General features: G+C 34.8%; 2 protein-coding genes across 2 annotated transcripts; both read left to right on the forward strand.

Moving 5' to 3' along the window:
* The first annotated feature begins 1,587 nt into the window (after positions 1-1,587).
* Positions 1,588-3,591, forward strand: LOC132546163 (E3 ubiquitin-protein ligase TRIM71-like). Its single transcript, XM_060209869.1, has one exon. It carries the CDS (start codon positions 1,588-1,590, stop codon positions 3,589-3,591), a length of 2,004 nt encoding a protein of 667 aa, XP_060065852.1.
* Positions 3,592-8,558: 4,967 nt separating this feature from the next.
* On the forward strand, positions 8,559-21,303 carry LOC132546139 (vesicle-associated membrane protein 7-like). Its single transcript, XM_060209837.1, has 9 exons — positions 8,559-8,632; positions 12,361-12,549; positions 13,659-13,716; positions 14,564-14,613; positions 14,888-14,975; positions 15,938-16,028; positions 16,524-16,591; positions 17,184-17,276; positions 17,736-21,303. Exons 2-9 carry the CDS (start codon positions 12,404-12,406, stop codon positions 17,799-17,801), a joined length of 660 nt encoding a protein of 219 aa, XP_060065820.1. The 5' UTR covers positions 8,559-8,632; positions 12,361-12,403; the 3' UTR covers positions 17,802-21,303.
* Positions 21,304-23,688: the final 2,385 nt, after the last annotated feature.

The following is a 23,688-nucleotide window of genomic DNA, read 5'->3' on the forward strand; positions in this document are numbered from 1 at the left end:
TGAAATTCGATATCATATATATATTTTTAGTGATTACATGAGATGTAAAAAAAAAACAAAAATAAACAGCTGTTTCCCCTTTCTAGGGCAAGGACCCTCAGATTTCAGGAAGTGGCTGATGGAAGAAACCCAAGTACGAAATGTAGAATGAAATGCCAAAATATGGATATCAAGAAATTCAGGTTATAAGTGAGATTACCGTGCGTACCACTTTCGTTTTAATTGACTAGCATTAACTTCTATTTAGAATAAGAGGTTTGCGTGAGACTTTCAAATCGTATTGTTACAATCGTGAACTTGTGAAGAAGTCACTAATTTGCTTCAATGCAAAGTTCGTTCAACATTACATGCCAATTATTGTTAGAACAGGCAACGATATTTGGCATTTCAGAAAGCAATAAATTGGCCGCTAAAAGTGTTGGCGTCAAAATGCAATTTGCAATTTTCCTGAAATCTCATGATTGGATTTTTTCTCAACTTTTACCACTGTTTTCGTTGTGTTATTTATGAAGGTCATTTTTCAAAGTTTGAGCTTGACATTTGTCGCCATCAATAACTGATTTTTACGAGCGATTCCATTACTTGTGGTTTGTGTACTGTCTCGACGGCCCAGCTGTACTGCGGGCCACCTGACAACCCCAACATACGCAGTAATACCAAACACAGCGGCTCGCCATATAGGTATAAATGATACATTAGCTTGGCGCAATATGTATAAATTATTATGTTATAATAGGGTCCGGCCGCAAACAAAAACGAGGATAAGATAAATCACCGCGGTGTCATTGTGGTATACGTTGTTGGTGCGGTTTGATATCGCGAAATCTACACAGAGAATAGAGAGGACTATATAACATTCGTATCTCTTACACACCACAAGCACTGGTAATTTAACAACGTACGTATGTAACTTTTCAGTTACTTAGAATTTGTGCTAACGATTTCCTTTTCAATCATATGTCATATTTTCACATTCGCACAAATATTTGTTTAAATATTTTCAAAATTCTGTTTACAGTCAGGATTTCTTAATTAATGAAATCAATCAGGTTTTGATCATGAGAAATATGATAATAATTGTATAACAAAAACAACAATTAGGTATAAGCTCAATATTGTTGATTACATATGTTCAACATTATAATATGTAATTATTTATTACCATTGATTGTTTTCAGTAGGAGTGTATCTTTATTATCATTTAAATCGCAAAACAAAACATATCCTGTTAATAGTGATAAGTCCAATGCAATATATCATAGTAATACTTAAAAGACACCTTTGTACGAATAGCAAAACAATATGTGTTGACCTTAATTGCGTCTCCTACTACATCGTAATGTTTCTTAGAAGGCCGTGACGACATTAGCTCGAGGCACGTTTTGCTAATGAGAGGCGGTTAGTGTTCCCAGGTACAACAGGTAGTGTCGGCAGTCATTTGTATGCATGGCCTATGACAGATAAGACGATCTGATAACAAATGACATTAGGTTTTTACCCTGATACATCATATATAAATCGAGCGACGCAATCAAGAGCACAGTTCACAAGTGAATGCACATAACGTGGGAAAACATATATATTTAGATGGTTTTACAAAAAGTGCCCTCTTTAGGGCAGCATGTTCATGACAGGGAGAACGGTCTTACAATGTACAATTCTATACTCCAGGAATCTGACGAGTATCTCAAATGTGGTGTATGCTGGGAGGTTCCAACCCAAACCATTACTCTGAAATGTGCTCACACATTTTGTAAGTTGTGTCTTAAGAACGGATTGAATTCAAATGAGAAAATCGACTGCAATATTATTTGTCCGGTCTGTTTGGTCAACGGCACCATAACACACTGCCAGGAGGCAGTTGTAGGCGAAAATGGAAATGACCGAAAATGTGACCTCTGTGAGGAGAGGCGACCCGCTGAGGCCAGATGCAAGGAATGTCGGGAAATGCTGTGTAACTTCTGTCACCAGTCTCACAGACGAAGCAAAGCATCAAAACATCACAGCATCACAATGCTGGGGAATGTCTACACCGAGGCAGAAGACTTATCTGGCAGCTGTTGCTCCGTCCATGATGAAGACCTCGCCTACTTCTGCCGACCTTGTGACACGGCTGTTTGTAAAATATGCCGCACAAAGGAACATAAAGGACATAGGACAAGGCCAGTAAAGGTCATTGTAGGAGACAGGAGAAGACAAATGGAGGAGAAAGTGGATTCGGTTTTAATGGGATACGTCGGTGTGCTGGAGAAAAAACTAGAGAAGATTCCGAAGCAGATTGCTGCGATTAAAACAAACGCAGAGAGCGTAGTCATTGACATAATTCAACGTTCTGAAAGTATCAAAGACCAAATCGACGCCATTAAGGCAGAGATGATCAAAGATGTTCATTCTAAAGAATATCTGGGTCTGACCAGATTGGAGCAATTCAGGACAGATTTAGAAAAGGAGTTATTGGCTGTCGGTGAGAGTATCAAGAGGACACAAAGAGTATTAAAACAGGGAACAGATGTTGAAGTAGTGTCTATAAGTAAACGATCACTCGAGTTATTTGATCGACTAGAATCAGGACAGTCATTGCCAAAGTTACAAAAATTAGATGTCGAGTTCGAGACAGGAGAACTTGCAATAGACACGTTAAGGAACGGTTTTGGGCACTGTTCTACACGAAATTCTGGGTTTACCTGGTCTCGGTCTGTTTCTATGTGTCATGGAGATCCACAAGATGTTAACATCAATTTTGTATCAGAGTTCCATTGTTCCGAAGTGGCAGATGAGGATAATGACGATGATTTCGTGAATGAATCCATACATGCAATGGCGCCTGTGTCACAGGGTGAAACAGCAATTTGTTGTGGCTGTGAATCAGATAGAGTTGTGTTTATGGACGGAGCCGGCCATGTTATCAGTAGTTTGCGAGTGGGTGTCATGATTGATGATCTGGTCAGAAGGAATGACCGTTCTGTCGTAATGTCGTGCTTCCAGGATCGGTCAATTAGGGCAATTGAGGAAAATGGAAATGTACGAGAGCTCGTGTCAACTGAGTTCTATCCACGAGGCTTGGCGTCAGGATCTGACGGAAGTCTGCTGGTTTGTCTCATGGACCAATATTCTACTTCAGTTACTAAAACAAGTAGGCGCATGGTTTCTAGACTAGACAGTCAAGGTCAACAAGTGCAGGTGTATGAATACATGGACGGAAACAAACGACTTTTCACGAGACCTTACCGTGTTGTGGAGAACATCAATGGAGACATTTGTGTGACAGACAAGACCTCTATGGGATCAGGGCGAGTCGTGGTGTTAGACAGTCTTGGAAATCTTAAATTTATCTACGACGGAAGATCGGTATCGGCTGGGGAAAGGCCATTTTCCCCCTGTGGTATTGTGTGTGACAGCTACGGCAGGCTTTTAATAGCTGATACCAATAATCACTGTATACACATCGTGGACAAACATGGTCAGTTCGTCAGCTTTCTGCTGCGGAAGGAAGACGGTATAACATGTCCCACATCTTTAGGACTTAATGGCGAGGGACAATTGTGGGTAGGAAACGAAAACGGACAAATGAAAATATATCAATATCTGTAACTTGAACAAAAGTTGTGTGAAAATTTGTTTGTAATCTGTGTGGTGTATCCAGTGTATTTGTTGAGCGGTCGTTAGTATAGATAGTCAGATTTTCAAAATATAATTTTGATATTTCAGGTAAGTAATAAATTATTAAATATATCAGAGAACTGTTTTTACTCTACCCACTGTCCCAGATGGTTGAATTCCTCTTTTTTTTCACAGCACTGATCATCGTCAATACATTGACATAATATTGTAGAACAAAACAATTTAGTTGAATAATATATTTCCTTCGTGACGTCATCGTCATCAATCAAGTATAACGACTGATGTGGAAGTGGTTATGAAAATAAAACATTTCATGTCGATTATCTTTGGTTGTCTGTCATTTGTTGAATTTTTAATTTTAGAATATTTTTGTCAAGATCGCGATGATAAATAGGATATTATATGTGGAATACCTGTGTTATTTTTCCACTCAGCGCTGACGGACACTTATTGTATGTGTGATATTCGAGTTCATATCATTTACAATAACAGCATCATAGCATATAACACATGTGATATGCACGTTCCCTGGTAATTATCCTTAATACTATCATTGTAGATCATAAGCCCGTCCAGGGATTATTCTTAAGTCTAATTCTTAAACACACTTTGTGATAAGACGTAAATAATTAATAATATTGATAAATAACTGATAATTAATAATAATAATAAAAGTAAAATAAATAAATAATGATATTTAAGGTTAAAAACATTCATGTGAAGCTAACAACACGTGGCGATTTGATGTGTGTTTCCAATGCCTACTTACCTGCGTGCAAGGATATATATCACTGTCCACACAACCATGTCACACGACGATGAATACCACCAAAGTTGTAAAGGTTGCTAGTACAATCAATTAGCTTAATTGAATTGTTTTTACATCCTCGGTCCGACTATCCCACTTTACAGATTGCGACGTAGTAGGATACGTGTAGTGTACAAATTTTGACCATTTATGCAAACGTGAAGACTCTGAAATCGCTGTGGATGGTAGTACATGCCAACCTTGATTTTTGCATAAGCCACGGAATGATTTCTTCGAATTACCATAGAACAGTATATAGTGTTTTCGTCCCAAAACTAATAGACTATAGGAAATACCATTATGATGGTGTGGCAATTACAGAAACGCGTATAAAGGTAGATAAATCACAAGAAGTGAAGTATTAATTTATGAAGTGTTGAGGACTAGTATGATATAAATAAACAAAAACAAAACAAAAAATTGGTCCATGTGTGTGAGATGACGATCATATCAAACACAAAGTCGATTCGGCCACACATTACACTATGGCGTGTATCAACGATATGAACAGGAAATTCTAATTTGGAATTCATTTTGTTGCAGTTCACAGCCATCACGCCTGTGCGATGAGCATACTGATACGCACATATTGAATGATTTTATTTATCTCCTAACTTCAAATTGTATTTTTATGGCCACATTACGCCCCAAACATTACGCACTTCTTACATTGAAATCGATTTAGATATATTAACTGTACAAGTTAAGTGTCGAGTTGTGCTGTTTTACGGGCCCACACAGCGAAGTGTTGATTTTTGCAGTGACCACTTTTTTGGTCATTCTTTATGAAACCATAAAGTCTTAAAGTAAACTAGGGTTTACTTTGTTTGTCTTGTTTTGACAGTATCACAACAGTGACACGAAATGGGAACACCTCTCATATTCTTACTCTCTGCTTGACTTAGCTTGTCTTGTTTTGACAGAATCACAATGGTGACCCGAAAAGGGAACACCTCTCATATTTTTACTCTCTGCTTGACTTTGCTTGTCTTATTTTGACAGAATCACAATGGTGACACGAAAAGTTAACGCTTCCCCACATCTTACACTGTTGTTGACTATGCTCGTATTTTTTGCACTCTCAGTTAAAAGTACATTTCGCTCTCAACTGTCACCTCCAAAAGACAGTATCAGTAATTCTGACGCAATATAAGAGAACCTTTTGCAATTCAAGGTCTTGAAGACAAACATAGCTTAGAAAGGAAATTTGAAAGAACCCAGTATTCCTGACATTTCGAACTGAATGTCGGTGACTGTCTTGGTCTCGATTTTAGAGTAAAGCAGATCCCACACAACAGGACATCTGTCAGACGATGGTCGTAGACGACATCGGTCAATATGTACTTAGGGCTCATAAAGACGAAGTCGGTCTTACAAAAAGTACAGATAGGGTCTAGACTCCACAATCAGCAACGGTTGGATTGATTTTATATCAGAAATTATTCCAATATCAGGGATGTGTTGTCAATGTAAAGCTGGAGGTAGGGATGCGGACTGTTGCGACCGCATGACTTTAGTCTTGCGATACCTGTGTTATGTATTATCAATCAGTGACTTCACCACTGATGCTAGAGACATCCTCTAGGTAGGCAGCTGACAAGAATCGGATCATGGCGGTGGTAAGGACTGCTTGATGCTAGGAGTTGTGTATGTAAACAAGCATAATGATTTAATTCACCTTGTCTTGCTCGTAAAAGCTTTCAGTAATCTCTCCAGTGTAAAATAGAATACGGATTTTGCTCAAGTGTTATGTTACTATAAACACAGGCATCTGTATCTGGAACATAAACACACAAGCAAACATCAAGCCCAATATAGCATTTGTATGGTGTTATAATGGACTGGGTTTTTGCTTGTGTTTTTAACTTTCCAAATATAGGTGCCTGTGCTATAAACAATTTACTTCCCTCTATTTCAAAGTACAGGTTAGTGGGGGCAAAACTCGATGATAGTCTTCACCCAAACAAGGGTGTTAAGTTATGGCAAACACGTAAAAAAGACGCAAAAAAGGCAGCATGGTTTAGCCAATAATTCCTTTCCAATATAAAGGAAATGGACCCAATTCAGTTTCATCAGTATCGATAACATTTCAACATGAATTTTCGTTTCACTTATGGTATGTTTACATATCGGCGTTTTCAGCATTAAGGCATGAAGAATGTACAAACGACACAGAAGTAAATAGTACATTTTGACACAAATTTAGAATTCTAAACAGCATCATACATCTGTTTCGTCGTTCTAAGGCTCGTCAGTGATGATAAGGATCCTAAGATTGAAGCCTAGGAGGCGACGGAGGAAAATTCAAAGTGATCGGAGGAAAAGTCAAACTCTATACATGGAGGTGTACTAACCCTATGATTCAACAAATTTCGTAATTTTCATAAATTTAGGTCATACATTGCCCTAGTTAATGGAGGAGAGTGAAATAGATCGATCGAACTTGGATATGATTAAAATGTCACCCTCATGTTTGAATTTTTGTGGCGAAGTAAAAAGAGGTGAACAAGGACATCTTACTTTGAGCTTAATTAACAATGACATGTTAACAATGCTTTCTTTAAAACCATAGAAACAAAATATTACTGTACACGCGTCTTGTGGTCTGTTGAATTATACATGAGACAAAGTTCAAATAAATGAGTTTAATAGCAGTAAGCTGATTCACAACAGGCATGTGTATATTATACAAGATATATATATATATAAAGTAAACCTCAAAACACTTTAAGACAAAGAAGTTGTATTTGTATATTTAAATCATTATTCACTTCTCTGTACTCAGGAGCATTACATCTGCATAGTAGTAGAATGACAGCCAGTATTTGTGATTGTCAAATTATTTCAGAGGCGTGCTGATAAGTTCCTTATCATAAATGGACCTTTTTGGTAATACATTTTCGAAAGTAGATCGGCCATTGCAGTCGTATAAGGAGAATCCAACAATCTGTCGATAAAAATATGAATTTTGTGTTTTTTCCTTATGCCTTATATTACAGGTCAAGAGTTCACATGACTGCAGTTAATCAAAGGGTCTTGTTCTCTTATGAAACCAATAGTAATCTTTAATCAATACAGTTCATACGTCCAGCACTGGCCAGTTCGGAACAAATCCCTTTTTCTATATTTTCACTAATGGAGAAATAAACCAGAAATCGTGCTTAAAGTCATTCTTCGCGAAAGTGTCGTGAAATGGAACAGAAATGAGAATTCCATTGATTTCCATATGTATAGTTAGGTAGAACAGACCAGGTTTCCTCCTGGCTAACCTGCAGACCTCAGTATATCTAAATATCTTAATTGTAAACCGGGAAAACATGGCTTTGACAATAAAATCTAACATCCTTTCATTTTTTCCAATAAAATTATTCAAGTCTAAATGACCTATTTCTGATCGAACAAGGAGCTTGGTGCCCCCGTTGTCCGTTGCATCAGGGACGTAGTGACGTAATATACTTCCAGATTACATTCGCTTAAGGGTTTATTTTCAGTCTCTAAGGTGGGGAATAAAGATGAAATGTTTATAAAAAAAGTGGCACAATACAGGGTCTGATCTACAAAAATGTTTTGAGCGTAACTTTGTTCTGACGACATCTCAATTTTATATAAAGTCTTGCAATATCGGAATATAATGCCAGAGGCGGACCCACACAGGAGTACACCCGGCACACGCCCTCTCTAATATTTAACATGTGGCCATTATTGGTAAGAATAATAAACCGAAATTATATCGTTACACATCAGTGTAGAGATCTAATACAATACGGCACTTCAAAGCACATGAGAATAACTAAAAATGGGGGTCATGCCCCGAGTCATTGCCGTCAGGTACACGTGGCTTTTATTAGTAAATGTTATTGTACGTTTATTTTAGTTTTATTTTATAATTATTGATCCTCCGTCTTATTTATAATACAATCCGTGTTTATCATAAAATTAATTGGGTTAATATTTCAAAATGTCAAAAAAGGAGGTGTCAGGTACAATACAAATCAAAATGTGTTTTTTTTTTTTAAGTTAACAACATATGCGTCACCCCTGACCGCCGTCATGTGATGTTATGTCACATGAGTCCGTATTATATACGATTCGTATATTTTATCAACCGCGGGAAAAAGTTTTACGTCACTTCCTGTTCTTTGCGGTAATGTTGTAAACATCGACACAAATTCAAGATTACGACCTATTTTATTGAGTAACACGGTAAGTTATGAGAGACAGTACATTATATGCGCCGTATTTTTTTGTTTTTCGACGAAAAACTTCTGTATATTACGATATTAGTACACGTAATTGACGTGATATGCTGATTATCATGAAAAGTCATTTGAGTGTGAGTCATGTGATTTAATGTCAACACACACTGAAGCAGGAAATGTATGTTTTAACCTAGTGATAAGTCGCATTACATAGTAGCAGACACGTGTGTATGTGCAGTTTACCTTGAGAACAGGTTTGTATGGTAAATGAAAACCACCATTTGGTTATTTAATTTACTTCTCGTGAAATAATCAAATTGACACTAAAGGACTAACAGAATTAGCAGTATCAAATACAAATGTATGACTTAAAGAGATAGAAACTGTCTAAAATCGAACACCATCTTATCAATATGATGATATTGACATGTCGAACTGTCTGTTTCATCTTTTCACAATGTGTATGGAAAGGTCATGAAAGATACATTCAAATCATTAAATAAAATCTTATTAGTTATCAAATATATAATAATGTATTGAAATATTGTATTGAAGACATGCAAGTGAAAAGTACCTCAATAAGTTTCATACCTACATGGGTCATTCCATGTAAGACAGACAATACATTTACTCATTTACGAAAAGTGATAGAGATTCTGGAGCCTTGAACTGGAAATCAGGAAATCATGTGTGCTTGAATATTCATTGGTTAAACTTACTTTTCAAGCAAGTATTTGGCAACATGCTTTTCAAATTATGTATAATCAAGTTTATTTTTCTCATTCCCACCTGAAAGGATACTTTGCAATGTGTCAGAAGTTCTCAGGCTGTTCTGTGATAAAGGTTCCTGCGACCAATCTTAAAAAGGCAGATCCATGCAATTTGTTGGTTTTTTAGGTCTTTCAACCACTTTGAATTTCCACCCACATTACAATAAAGCATATGCTTATGGTAGTAATACTGACTATAGCTATCTACTAACCAATTCACAACACAACTGTTGTTCAAGAACAGGTGATGACAATGTGAATGGAATCTTATCATGTTAAATCTTCTAATTTCCTTTTATATTGTAAGAATCTGTAAAACTGTCTCAAAATTCCCATTATTATATTCAAGTATCATTTGTCTGAAGAATTAAAGAAATATTCTCTGATAATTTATGTTACATCTTTTTCCATGACAAAGTTGGTCAATAGTCAGAACCTTTTGGAATATTAACCCTGCATGATTACATACTTTAAAGAACCACTTCAGTGCTAGATTGCTGATAATCTTATAGTGCACATCTGTCTGTCTGGATTTTTTTGTTTCAAATTTGTGAATGAGAAAGAAAACCCGCAGTTAACATATTCAAACACAGCTAATTCTAGGATGAAATTTGAGCTTCCTGGCTTGTTGATTTTTTTTGTTTGATTGCATCAGGGTTGAGCATATGTTATACTTTTTATCAGAAGCCCTTTCTTAAGTTACTCAAAGTGGGATACCTGCGAAATGCAAAATGACACTTCAGTACCTGGTGTTGGCAACTCGTGCACGAATCCCCACATGGATTCTCCTTTGCATTGAATTCATGAGAACATTAATTTGCCTTAAGGGAATGTCGTTCCCTTCTTGTGTTAATGCTACAATCAACTGGGCATGGTTAGTTGCGGGCTTCAACGTTTCCTAATATGCCTGTTCAACTCATGCCACAGATGCTCAGTGGGAGACATGTCATGACTATATGGGGGGGCCATTCCAGATGCTAAGTGTTGTTTACCATGAGGGAATCACGACACTCTGGCAACATGCCGTCAAGCATTGTCTTGCTGGAAATTATGTTGTGAAGTCTGAGAAGTGAAAGGACATGTGGCTGGGCAATCTTGTTTCTGTTTTGAATGGTATAGAGGTTTGGATCTAGGACCACTAAGGGGGATTTTACTCCATGGGAGATGCCTACTCAAACCATTAGAGAAGCCCCACCAAATCTATCGCGTTCAACAACGCAATCATAGGAAAAATGCTTACCGCATCTGTTATATACCCTTTTTCTTCAGTCTGAGCAGTACAGACGGAATCTAGACTGGTTGGTGAACATCACACACCTCCATAGATTTATCCCATACGTATTCAGGCCATGTCCGTGCATCCAGTCAAGATGCACTTGCCGTCTCTGTGGTGTCAGAGGTGGCCCATCATAAAGTTGATGCATAATGATTCTCTCTGTATGCAAGCCATTCCTGGGTCAGCCATGAGTACCAAATGTATGCGACACAGTCTTTACAACAGTCTTGAATCTATTGTGCAATTGTGACAATGAAATCGCCCTGTCTTGTTGTGCAGTCATTACACATGGACGACCGCTCTTGTGACGATCGGAAACTAACCCAGTAGCATGGAAATGTGTTTAGAGATGGTTATTTGTACACCGTGTGACAGCAATTTGGCTATGACCATCCATCAACATCCCAATTGCTCTACTCCTTTGAATTTGTGACAACTTGGTCAATGGCAAAATCAAAATGCTAATGTGGAAAATTAATTTGGCTGAACTAAGAGTATCCATCAAAATTACTTGTTTGAAAAAATCCTGCTTAGCTTGATCATACCACATGATTTGGATTTAAGAAGCTCACAAAGTCAGACAATGACATCATTATGCTTGGCTGATTTTAGGGTAGATTGTCAAGAAGGGAGATAATTCTTGATGTAATACCTGACCAAATATTCCTTTATTTCCTTACAGCCAAGGTGTACTGTACAGGAGAACTTTATGTGTTTATTTTTTTGTTGAGTATCATATCCAGTGGAAATCCAAGAGTATTATCAAGTATGACTAAAAGAACAATTAAGTACTTTGTCTGTAGCATGGTTTTCTGTAGACTTAAAGTGATTTTTTCATGTTTTTTAATGAAAATTAAAAACAAAGATTTGAATGATTTTTAGTATTTTGAAGGTTTATGAAAAATCTTACTACAAGGTCTTTTCATAATGAACATGTAGCCTTAGCTGTACTTTGTTGTGGTCTGGTACTGTAATTTCTGCACTTTTACATATCGAGATTGTGAAAGAGAAAAAAAATTGGTGTTCCAGCTATCTGTAATTAAAGGATATATTAAAACATTCATGTATTCAACTCTTCTTCAAGTATCCAAATGGAAATAACTTAAGAGATTGCTTTTGATGCATTTTTGTTTCAACAAAAAGATCCTGTTTATCTGATATATGTTAATTGGAGCTGTCTGACAAGGGTGGATTCCTTGAAAGATGGAGATAAATCAAATGATACATGTAAATTTGGTATATATAATGGCACAAGCCATCAATATCTATTATTCTGTTAGACATCTTCTATATTGTATCAATAAATCTGGCTGTCTCATTACTTTAAGACTACAAGACCATAAGTCTAGGGAAAGTAGGGATGACATGCATACAGTATCTCTGAACTCTCCATACTCTGTACTACCTGTACTTAACAGTATGTCTGTATGTGATCTGGTGGAGTTTTGAATCTATCTCATACAGGGTTTGGATTTGGTATTTTCAAAATAGGATCCTTTTCCTTGATATATTGGAACTTCTTCAATTTCTGTGCTTCTAAAAGATATGGGGGTGTCAATTTTATATATGCACATTTTATGTTACCAACCCCCTCCTCCTCCATCCTACCCCTCCCAGTATACTATTTGTTTGTATGCTGTAATCAAACATGCTTGATTTAATGATGATATATTTCACCATTTTCAGGAATTGACAAAGCACTATTAGCCAAGGACAAACATACGGCAAAATGCCAATCTTATTTGCAGTTGTTGCCAGAGGCACAACTGTCCTAGCTAAATATGCCAGCTGTGCAGGCAATTTCACAGAGGTCACCGAGCAAATTATGTCAAAAATAGCACCAGAGAATTCGAAGCTGACTTATTCTCATGGAAGGTAAAGTATTTCCTGTGGTTTTTTAGCTTTTTTTTTTTTGTATTTATGTAGTTGCTCTAGACATGCATTTCCCAAATAGTTTTAGAAATTTAATAATAGCTTAGTATGGGGTTTTTTAGCTGGACAACAAGCGAGTTTTGTACTTAAAGTGTCTTATTTACATAAGATGGACATTGAGAGTGACAATGGTAAGTGAAAAGCAGACTGAAATCAATAGGTGGGACTTTGTGTGTCTCCGCTCTTCAATGGCTGAAAATTGGTATATTAATCAGAGTTGCCTCCCTTACCTTTCCCATATTTTAGTGATAGTTGTGTGGTTATTGGATTGGAAAAAGTACTGTAGAAGGGAAAAAGTCTTGTTAGACTGATCTCTTGAAAATTTTATAAAGAGATCCAGTGGCTGGATGACTAATTAAAGTTTTCTCCCTTTGTGTGAATGTACCACAAACATTGTTGTGGTGCACACTGTATCCTGTTTTATTTAATTATGATAAATCAAGTACTCATTCATTGGTCAAGAATATACATTTTCTTTCATTTAAAGAATATTCCATATTCAAACTAAACTGACTTTGCAAATATATAAATTGATTTTAGATTAAAAGATTTTGGTCATGCAAATATATTTATGGTACCAAAGAAAATTTTGTAAATAGCTACTATAGAACTGCACTACACAGTACCTTAACTCATCCACTGGTAAGCTGAAAGGCCGTAATAGTGGATGTAAATCCCCTTAAATAAAGTTAAATTAAGTACCTGGAAATTCATACCAATTATGGTACAATGTATGAAAATGAACCAATCAATACAAAAATCTGCTTAAGATCTTTATCAAGCTAGCAAGATTCCTACAATTTATTTGTTTTATAATTGCAAATAAAGTTTATAAATAATAGTTATGTCATGGTAAATCATTCACTATTTATGCTTTATTTCTCTTTTTTTTGGTAATTACCTGGGTATAAAGCTCTGTGCTTTTTCAGGTTTTGCCTTTTTCATGTTAATTAGTTTCCTCAAAATGACCGATTTTCAGTTTTTCACTTAGAAATATTGATTCGTAATAAACTGCATTAAGATCTGATGTGTGTTGTATTTTGTATTTCCAGTTACCTGTTTCATTACGTTTGTGATGACAGAATTGTGTACTTGTGTATAACAGATGATGTAAGTACAGGACCAGTGATGATTTTTTAAAGATATATTCTTTTATAACAATATTTTGTAGTAATGTTTTGTTTACAATAAAGTTAAATGATGAATATATTAATGATATAATATCCATGATAATGTATGCATTGTATTAGAATGTGATAATTTGATGTGTGAAAGCAAGTATTATGAAACATACAAAGTTGCAATAAAAATGAAAGACTGATATATATCTATATACATGCATCCTGGACTCATGATTTTCCTTTGGAACTTACTCAAGTTTTAAGGACAAAATTACACATGTAATATCTGTTATCTCAGTGTAATATTTGTGTTTATCTCTAATCTTGATGAGTCAGTATTAATGTAAAATATATACAGGTTGGTAGTATTCTTTTCATTCCTTTCAATGATAAAAATAACAATACTTGCTGTTTTTTGTCCAAACTTAAAGGAAAATTAACACTAAAACATGATTAATTGGACATCACCTAATCTAGCAAGTGAAATATATTCTGCAATAATGGTGAAAAAACAATAAACTAATGAAATATTAATTGAAAATATGAGCGGTGTGCATTGACAGATTATAGTCAATTATTTATTCAACCAATTCCCAACACATCCTGTATGTAATAACTTTAATATTACATCTTGTATATGAAGTTAGTTTTCATCACTTTGATATAATTTTTCTAGAAAAACATGTCATGCATTTTAGTTTAACTTTTACTTTAGAGCCTTTTCCCATCTACTGTGACTGTTAGTCTTATGCATGATTAAAGCATTTATTTATAAAATGTTTGATAGAAAAAATGTCTTCATCCGTTCAGTTTTTTTTTGCTTTCATATCTTGCAGGACTTTGAGCGGTCGAAGGCGTTTTTATTCCTGAATGAAATAAAAAGAAGGTATACAGCATATTACATATTTTGAAAATCAAGAAATCCAAAAATGTGTGAGCTATGCATTTCCTCATTCCAAACATAAATTAAACAAATAGTTTGCTTATAACTGGTTTGTTTAATAGATAATTATTTTCATGAATAATTTTGTATTGAAACTATTGAATTTATTGTGATCATCATATTAATTGATGCTTCAAATTTTATTAGTTTCATTGATTATTGCACATAAACAACTAGTATTTTCACAAACTGTATGTTCCTTTTTACGTGTCTGTAGATTCCAGGCCCAGTATGGTGTGCGGGCACAGACTGCTCTCCCTTATGCCATGAATAGCGAGTTTTCCCGCGTCATGGCTTCACAAATGGTATGACAGTTTATCGTTATATTTATATGTATCTAGAAGTATCTTGTCTGTATGCTCATATTAAGTCAGGGTTCTTTCAATTTTCCTTCTGTCAGTCTATCGCTTATTATGAACAAAAAAGACATGATCAACCATGCTTGTTTCTGCATTGTTGAACAGAAAGTTAGATTAAGTGCAATGGCAAAAGTTTTAAATTGTTTGTCGGATAATAATTCACTTTAGTAAAATTCCTCCACAGTGAGTATTCGAAAATAGCATGGAACTAGATTTGCCAAGGCACAGATTGGAAAAGTTTAAAATAAATGTTTGTGAATCCTCTAAAGTCCCCGTTATAGTTTATATAATTAGCCATGGAATGAAAAACTGGCTTTGAAGAATTGTGAGGAATGTGTTTTTCAAACAGAAGATGCTAGTTTAGGCTTGCCTTCTAAGTTCAAATATCTAGTGTCAAAATTTGATGCTGCTTAAAAGTAGAAATTAAATTTACTTGCAATTTGAGTTCCATTGAGCGTAACATACCCTATGTTAACTCTTTTTTTTCCTTACTAGAAGTTGTAGTTAGCTATGACAAATATCTAAAAGTCACATATGTACTGTCAATGAAAATAAGATAAGAGATTGATATCTTGACCATAACTTAGATTTGTATGGGCAGGTCAAAAGAAAAAATATTGCCTGACAGTAACATGTTGATTAATCCATCTTGTGAAATAAAGCATCAGTATTAGATGTTTAAACTGTATAGATACATTGAGTATAATTTCTTATTATAATATGAGCTGCAGAAAATGTTTTAATGTAATTTATTAGGAAATTAGTGATTAAAACATTTAACCATTAATCTGTTTAAAAATTTCCAGCAATTATTTTTCAGCATTAATGTATGGTTAATCCCTTTGTGACCATTTCTCAAGTTCAATTCAAAAGGCAAAATAAAAAGTAGTCTTGTTTGTGCATTTCAGAAATTTGTAACCGAAAACCAAGAGCCAGACCAGGTAGAGAAGGTTCAAGGTCAAGTAGACGAACTCAAGGGCATCATGGTCAGAAATATTGGTATGTATGGCAGTTAAAAGTTGCTATCAGGTATAACAAGTTATTTTCATTTACAGAGCAGGTTTTCAATCTATGAAATTGATTAAATCACTCCATGATGGATTTGTCTTGTAGATGCAGTTGCTGATATTCATATTTCAGTTGTTCACTAATTTGTATAACAGCATTGGTATTGTTGTTTATTGTTTAGATATGGTTTTAAGGGAAAATTACCTTGTCACAGTCAAAATATGTGTTTGTCTGGTAAATCATTTCATGACAAACAATGATGGGTTCATTTCAAGCTATTTCTACTGATAGGATATACATCGTTATTTATTGCACCAATATGTTAATTAAGTCAACAATTTGTCAGGATGTTACTACTTTTAGGATGTTTCTGGTTTCGGGAATCAAAGTGTTTTATTCTCTTTTTTCTTATAGACAAATTCAAAACAAACAAATTGTATTTTCAATGTCAAATTTTGTAAAACATATTGATACTTTTAATTTCAGATCAAATTGCCGACAGAGGGGAGAGACTAGAGTTGTTGGTGGACAAAACAGATGAACTTAGTGCTAATGTAAGTGGTCAACATGTCTTTTGTCTTATCAGTTGTAGACATGCAGGTTTGATACGACAGTCTATAGTAGTTATCACATTAAGGAACTCTTTTTGAATGGAGATTATCAATCTACTGGTTGGTGCTCTTAAACAATTTCAGTAGCATCATAATTTCTTGACATTTATCCAATTTTGGCAGAAAAGGATTCTGAAAATGGAGATGATCCTATGATCAATTAATTTCGATAGTAAATTGTTTACTGGTTGAGAATAAAACATATCTCATACATTTCATATAAACAATTATATACTTAGTAACATACCAGATAAGGTGTTTTCTTGTTGGTAAATAGACTTCGACTGATGTATATTGAGATTTTGAATTATTGAATCAGCTGTTTGGTAGCAAAAACAAAACAAGAGAAAAACAAAAGAATAGTAATGACATTTTGCTGGATTTTGAAACTTTAAGACATTTTCTTTAGTGATTTTGAGATTTACCTATGTAAACTAGTGTAAATGCCATATTTTGACATATGTACAATTTTTGTGGAAACAAAATTATATGGTTTTTGTTTTGGTTCCATTATGTTTTGTTGTTGTTGCTGCAGGCGGTCACCTTTAAGAAAAGCAGTAGAACCCTTGCTCGATCAATGTGGTTTAAAAATATGAAGATTACAATAATTATTGCTGTGATTGTCATTGTAAGTATTTTTTGATATTACCATTGTTAGTATAAGGACCTTGAACATCAAAACAGTATTATGGTAGTTACTGATTATTTTGAAATTTTATTGAAGTTTAAGTAAGAAATAATCAATGGCTTAATTTAATATTCTCAAAATATAAAATAATGATGGAAAATATCTTCTGGAAAGTAAGAAATGGTATTAGCTGTAACTATGCAGAAGACACAGAAACTTCACCAGCAGTGAATACTTTATCGACACACAAGTATTGTGTACTGTATTTTGCAGAGAAGTCATTGAGTATTTTGCTAGATATTAGATATAAGTCCCATTTTCATATCCTGTTTATTTTTGCTTAGACCTCTTGTTCATTAGTATCTGTGGCAGATTCACAAGTCAGAAATGTTCAATAATTTAGTTGTAGACATTTGCCAGGCATTAATTATATCTATCAGTTATCCTTTGTTTTTGTAGGTGATCTTGTACTTCATTATTTCTGCTGCGTGTGGAGGACTAGATTGGCCGTGTACTCGCAATTAAACTTCCCATTGTACTCACCATACTAAATTCAACCAACCATACATAACCTTTGTCTTTCATATTTATCTCCCTTGTATCATCCACAATATCTACCATGTCTGTCGTCAGACAACAAAAATCTGATGTGTCTCTCTATGGGGATATTTGAGAGAGGAGTGTAATACTGTGCCCAACATGGAACTTTTCTGTGACATGATTTCCATACATTTTTGTGAGACACTCCATGTGATAAGGTACATAAAATTGTAATTCAGATACCGTATAGCATGTACGTGTATCAAAGAAAGGTCACTGATTCAGGTCTTTCCAGTAAAAAGATGTCATTGATTGAGATCTTTCAGGTAAAGAGTTGTCAGTGATACAGATCTTTCCTTCATAGAATTGTCAGTGATACAGATCTTTCCAGGAAAGAGAAATCACTAATTCATGTCTTTCCAGTTAAAAGATGTCATTGATTGAGATCTTTCAGGTGGAGAGTTGTCATTGATACAGGTCTTTTTTTGTAAAGAATTGTTGGTGATACCGATCTTTCCGGGAAAGACAGGTCACTAATTCAAATCTTTCCAGTAAAAAGATGTCTGTGATACAGATTTTTCTTGCTGTGAGAGGTTAGAAATTTGTATCTTTCCTGAAAAGGGGGATTAAAGGAAAGAAGCTTACTTGTAAAGACAGATCAATGATTGGAACCTTTTCTTTTTTGACATAGAGATCATTGTTGCTAATGTACATTTGATTTACCTATGATAAAGATGTTAAGATCCTCTGTTTAGGGAGTTAAAACATTCAAATCTTTCCTGTAAAGTTCTCTAAATTAAGTGATAGAGATCTTTTCTTACTGGTGAGGTTATTTTTTCCGTGTGATGGTAATACGGTTCTTAAAGTTACATTCAAATCATAAGCATGCTTTAGAGTTGCTACTAAATGTTTGTCTAACAGCTGATATACATTGAAATTGAATGATTTAATCATAATAATGTTATAACATAGTTGAATGATGAAAGGTGAGTACATGTACAAGCAGAATGACTGTCAAGTGTGCTGTAATCAAGTAGAATAGGTTTTGGAACTCTCATTTAATTTTATGTAGATTTAAATACCATTTCACCTCAACAATTATTTCCCAGGAAATTGAAATAAACTACAGCTGCTTCAATGTCTCTCATGGAGACTGTCTGTAATGTGTTAATTATCAGCTTTCTGTGATCAATATTTTTGAAAGTCATCAATGTACCAAAGGAGATAACCATCTTTAGCAATCCCTGTAAATCTTTAGATGTTTGTCAACAAAGTACACTTGTTTAAAACTCATCAGTGTAGTAAGTCAATAAATATTTTCTATAATATTATTTTCTTTATTAAATACACTATATAATATCATTGGTTCTTTACAAATTATGATTACTGTTTGAATTTCAAGAATAATTCCAAAATTCCAACAATTCCAAAAACACAGTTGGTACATGTAATACACAAAGATATTTATATCTAATCATATTTCAAGGCCATTTCTGTCATCATTTTTAAAATTTAAACTTGATTTTGCGGTTTAACAGTACTTTCACATATTTGCTGTAATATTGTTTCTTTCTCACTGAATCAGTGACAGGCCAGTCTGTCTACTTTTAGTCAAGCCCATGCCTTCTTTTTATGAATCTTTTGCATTTTGTAATCAATAGTAGAAGTTAGATATACTCATGGAAAATTCCTCAACTTTCATTTCTCTTTACTTTGATTTATGTAAATATGAGTGTTTTTCAGAATGGGATTTAGATTAGATTATTTTTGCTAAAGTCTAATTTATCTACAGGTATATGTATCCATACTGTTGGTTTTTTTTGTGTTTTTTTGTAAAGTTATCTCCCTTACTTTTTTAATCTTCTCACTTCGACAGTAGTGCATTCTTTACAATTTATCAATCAATACTATTAAACAAAACAAATTTTTTTTTGTTGTTATGTAAAATGATCAATATAAAACTGTTTGTCTTTATTAAAATGACCTTTGACCTTGTGACATCCTGAATTTGACATTAAAGGCCTTCAATGTATATCCTGAAAATGGTTACAGAAAAAGAAGGATTGAACGAAAAACAATAAGGTAGTAAAACAAATGAATTTGTATGTGAATTGTACTTCAGTTTATGTTTAACGTATGACATAATTTCTTTTTCAATATTATACATTGACACGATTGCATGTACTTATGTTAACATAATTGATAGATTTTTGTGCATAGATCCATATTGAATTAAAACATTTGGATCAGAAATGAATGAACATTTTTGCAACACGTTGTACACTTCTTTTAGATTAACTGAAATATAATTGAAATTTGAAATAATATTGTTATAAATTCATAATCATTTGGGTGATACATGTTTGGATTTCAATACCATATTTGTATTTTTTGTGAATTTCAGTCAAAGTGTATTATATTTAACCGGACACACACATACATATATTTTAATAATTACTCTTGTGGTGTGTTATTTTGTTATTGGAATTGAGTTTTTGTTTACATGTATGTTTGCTGGTTGTTTGTTTGTACAAGGAAACATAACCCCAGCTGCTAGAGGAGCTGAAATATGAATCTTTGATCATCAATTGCATAATTTTCATAGATTGTTGAAAAATACACAAATACTACCTTTTTAATACCAATTTTGAATTATACTTGTAGATACAGTAGAAACAAATAATATTCCTCAAACTGAATCATACTTTGTACAGCTATGTAATCCTTCTAGGACTCATCATTGATTCTACAGGCTTAAATGACTGAAAAAATGTACATGTATATTTTAGTTGATATTTCACTTCTATTTCACATGACAGTACATGTCACTCCTGGGTGTTGTATGCATAGTTCATCATATTTTTCAGCCTTTGGCATATTGTGATTAGTTTATTCAGCATGTTATCAAACTAGAGAATGCCAGTAACTGGGTAATGATATGAATATAAATGATGACTTGTTCCTACATATACACAAGGATGAACCTGATGTATATAAATAGCATTGCCCTCAGCATTCATAGTTTACATGTAACATTTGTCACCCTGATAAAATACTAACAGACCACTACTAGTTCTAAAAAGTAATAAGCAATACACAAGAAAAATAAATTATTAAATTGATGATAAGTCATTTTGAACATAGACATAAAGCTATGAGAATATTTGTAAGGGAGATAACTCCTCAAAAATCACAGATATAGCAAGTTAGACAGCATATACCCTTTAGCAGAAGATGATCATTTTGTGAGGTGCAACTTTAAAAGCTGTACAGATGAGGTTTTTCCAAATTATGCCAAACTTTGATGAAATGTGAAATGGCGAATGTAGATATCATTCATATTCCCTTTAATATAAGTCCACATATATTACACACATTTATGTACATTGTATATATGTAATGAAGAGAAACCTGAGCATTGTGAAAAGGTTTTCACTTTATTTGTTATGAAAGTGCTATGATTATATAAAACTCTGTTTTTCAACAACTCAAGAGTTTGTATTTATTCTTGTAAGTAATTAACCCTTAATGATAATTACACATTTTCCTGTAGTTAGCAGTAAAATAATATATTTTCCTGGTGCCCAAATTTTGTGGTTTCCAAAGCAAACATTTTTTTATTTGCATTGACACTTGATTTTGGACAATTTTTTAATTTAAAAATTACATGAAAATAAGTCCCTATCCCTTGTCTTCTGTATACAGACTGTAGAAAGTCCCAAACTTGTTTTCTGTGTACAGACTGTGAAGGGTCCCACCACTTGTCTACTATATACAGACTGTAGAGTCCCACCACTTGTCTACTATATACAGAATGTAGAGTCCCACCACTTGTCTACTATATACAGACTGTGAAGTGTCCCAACACTTGTCTACTATATACAGACTGTAGAGTCCCACCACTTGTCTACTATATACAGACTGTGAAGAGTCCCACCACTTGTCTACTATATACAGACTGTGAAGAGTCCCACCACTTGTCTACTATATACAGACTGTAGAGTCCCACCACTTGTCTACTATATACAGACTGTGAAGAGTCCCACCACTTGTGTACTATATACAGACTGTAGAGTCCCACCACTTGTCTACTATATACAGACTGTGAAGTGTTCCACCACTTGTCTACTATATACAGACTGTGAAGTGTTCCACCACTTGTCTACTATATACAGACTGAAGAGTCCCACCACTAGTCTACTATATACAGACTGTGAAGTGTCCCAACACTTGTCTACTATATACAGACTGTGAAGAGTCCCACCACTTGTCTACTATATACAGACTGACCTTGTCTACTATATACAGACTGTAGAGTCCCACCACTTGTCTACTATATACAGACTGTGAAGTGTCCCACCACTTGTCTACTATATACAGACTGTGAAGTGTTCCACCACTTGTCTACTATATACAGACTGTGAAGTGTTCCCAACACTTGTCTACTATATACTATATGACTGTGAAGTGTTCCACCACTTGTCTACTATATATATACTATATACAGACTGTGAAGAGTTCCACCACTTGTCTACTATATACAGACTGTGAAGAGTTCCACCACTTGTCTACTATATACAGACTGTGAAGTGTCCCACCACTTGTCTACTATATACAGACTGTGGAGTCCCACCACTTGTCTACTATATACAGACTGTGAAGTGTCCCACCACTTGTCTACTATATACAGACTGTGAAGTGTCCCACCACTAGTCTACTATATACAGACTGTATCCCACCACTTGTCTACTATACAGACTGTGAAGAGTCCCACCACTTGTCTACTATATACAGACTGAAGAGTCCCACCACTTGTCTACTATATACTGACTGTGAAGAGTCCCACCACTTGTGTACTATATACTGTGAAGACTTGTCTACTATATACAGAGTCCCACCACTTGTCTACTATATACAGACTGTGAAGTGTTCACCACTTGTCTACTATATACAGACCACTTGTCTACTATATACAGACTGTGAAGTGTTCCACCACTTGTCTACTATATACAGACTGAAGAGTCCCACCACTAGTCTACTATATACAGACTGTGAAGTGTCCCAACACTTGTCTACTATATACAGACTGTAGAGTCCCACCACTTGTCTACTATATACAGACTGTGAAGTGTCCCAACACTTGTCTACTATATACAGACTGTGAAGTGTTCCACCACTTGTCTACTATATACAGACTGTGAAGTGTTCTTCTTCTTGTCTACTATATACTGACTGTGAAGTGTCCCAACACTTGTCTACTATATACAGACTGTGAAGTGTTCCACCACTTGTCTACTATATACAGACTGTGAAGAGTTCCACCACTTGTCTACTATATACAGACTGTGAAGAGTTCCACCACTTGTCTACTATATACTGACTGTGAAGAGTTCCACCACTTGTCTACTATATACTGACTGTGAAGAGTTCCACCACTTGTCTACTATATACAGACTGTGAAGAGTTCCACCACTTGTCTACTATATACAGACTGTGAAGTGTCCCAACACTTGTCTACTATATACTGACTGTGAAGAGTTCCACCACTTGTCTACTATATACAGACTGTGAAGAGTTCCACCACTTGTCTACTATATACTGACTGTGAAGTGTTCCACCACTTGTCTACTATATACTGACTGTGAAGTGTTCCACCACTTGTCTACTATATACAGACTGTGAAGAGTCCCACCACTAGTCTACTATATACAGACTGTGAAGTGTTCTTCTACTTGTCTACTATATACAGACTGTAGAGTCCCACCACTTGTCTACTATATACAGACTGTGAAGTGTCCCAGTGTCCCAACACTTGTCTACTATATACAGACTGTGAAGTGTCCCAACACTTGTCTACTATATACAGACTGTG

This window comes from Ylistrum balloti, unplaced genomic scaffold, assembly GCF_031769215.1.
Source record: "Ylistrum balloti isolate Yb309-2 unplaced genomic scaffold, AGI_CSIRO_Ybal_v1 Utg369876, whole genome shotgun sequence".
NCBI classification, from domain to species: domain Eukaryota; kingdom Metazoa; phylum Mollusca; class Bivalvia; order Pectinida; family Pectinidae; genus Ylistrum; species Ylistrum balloti.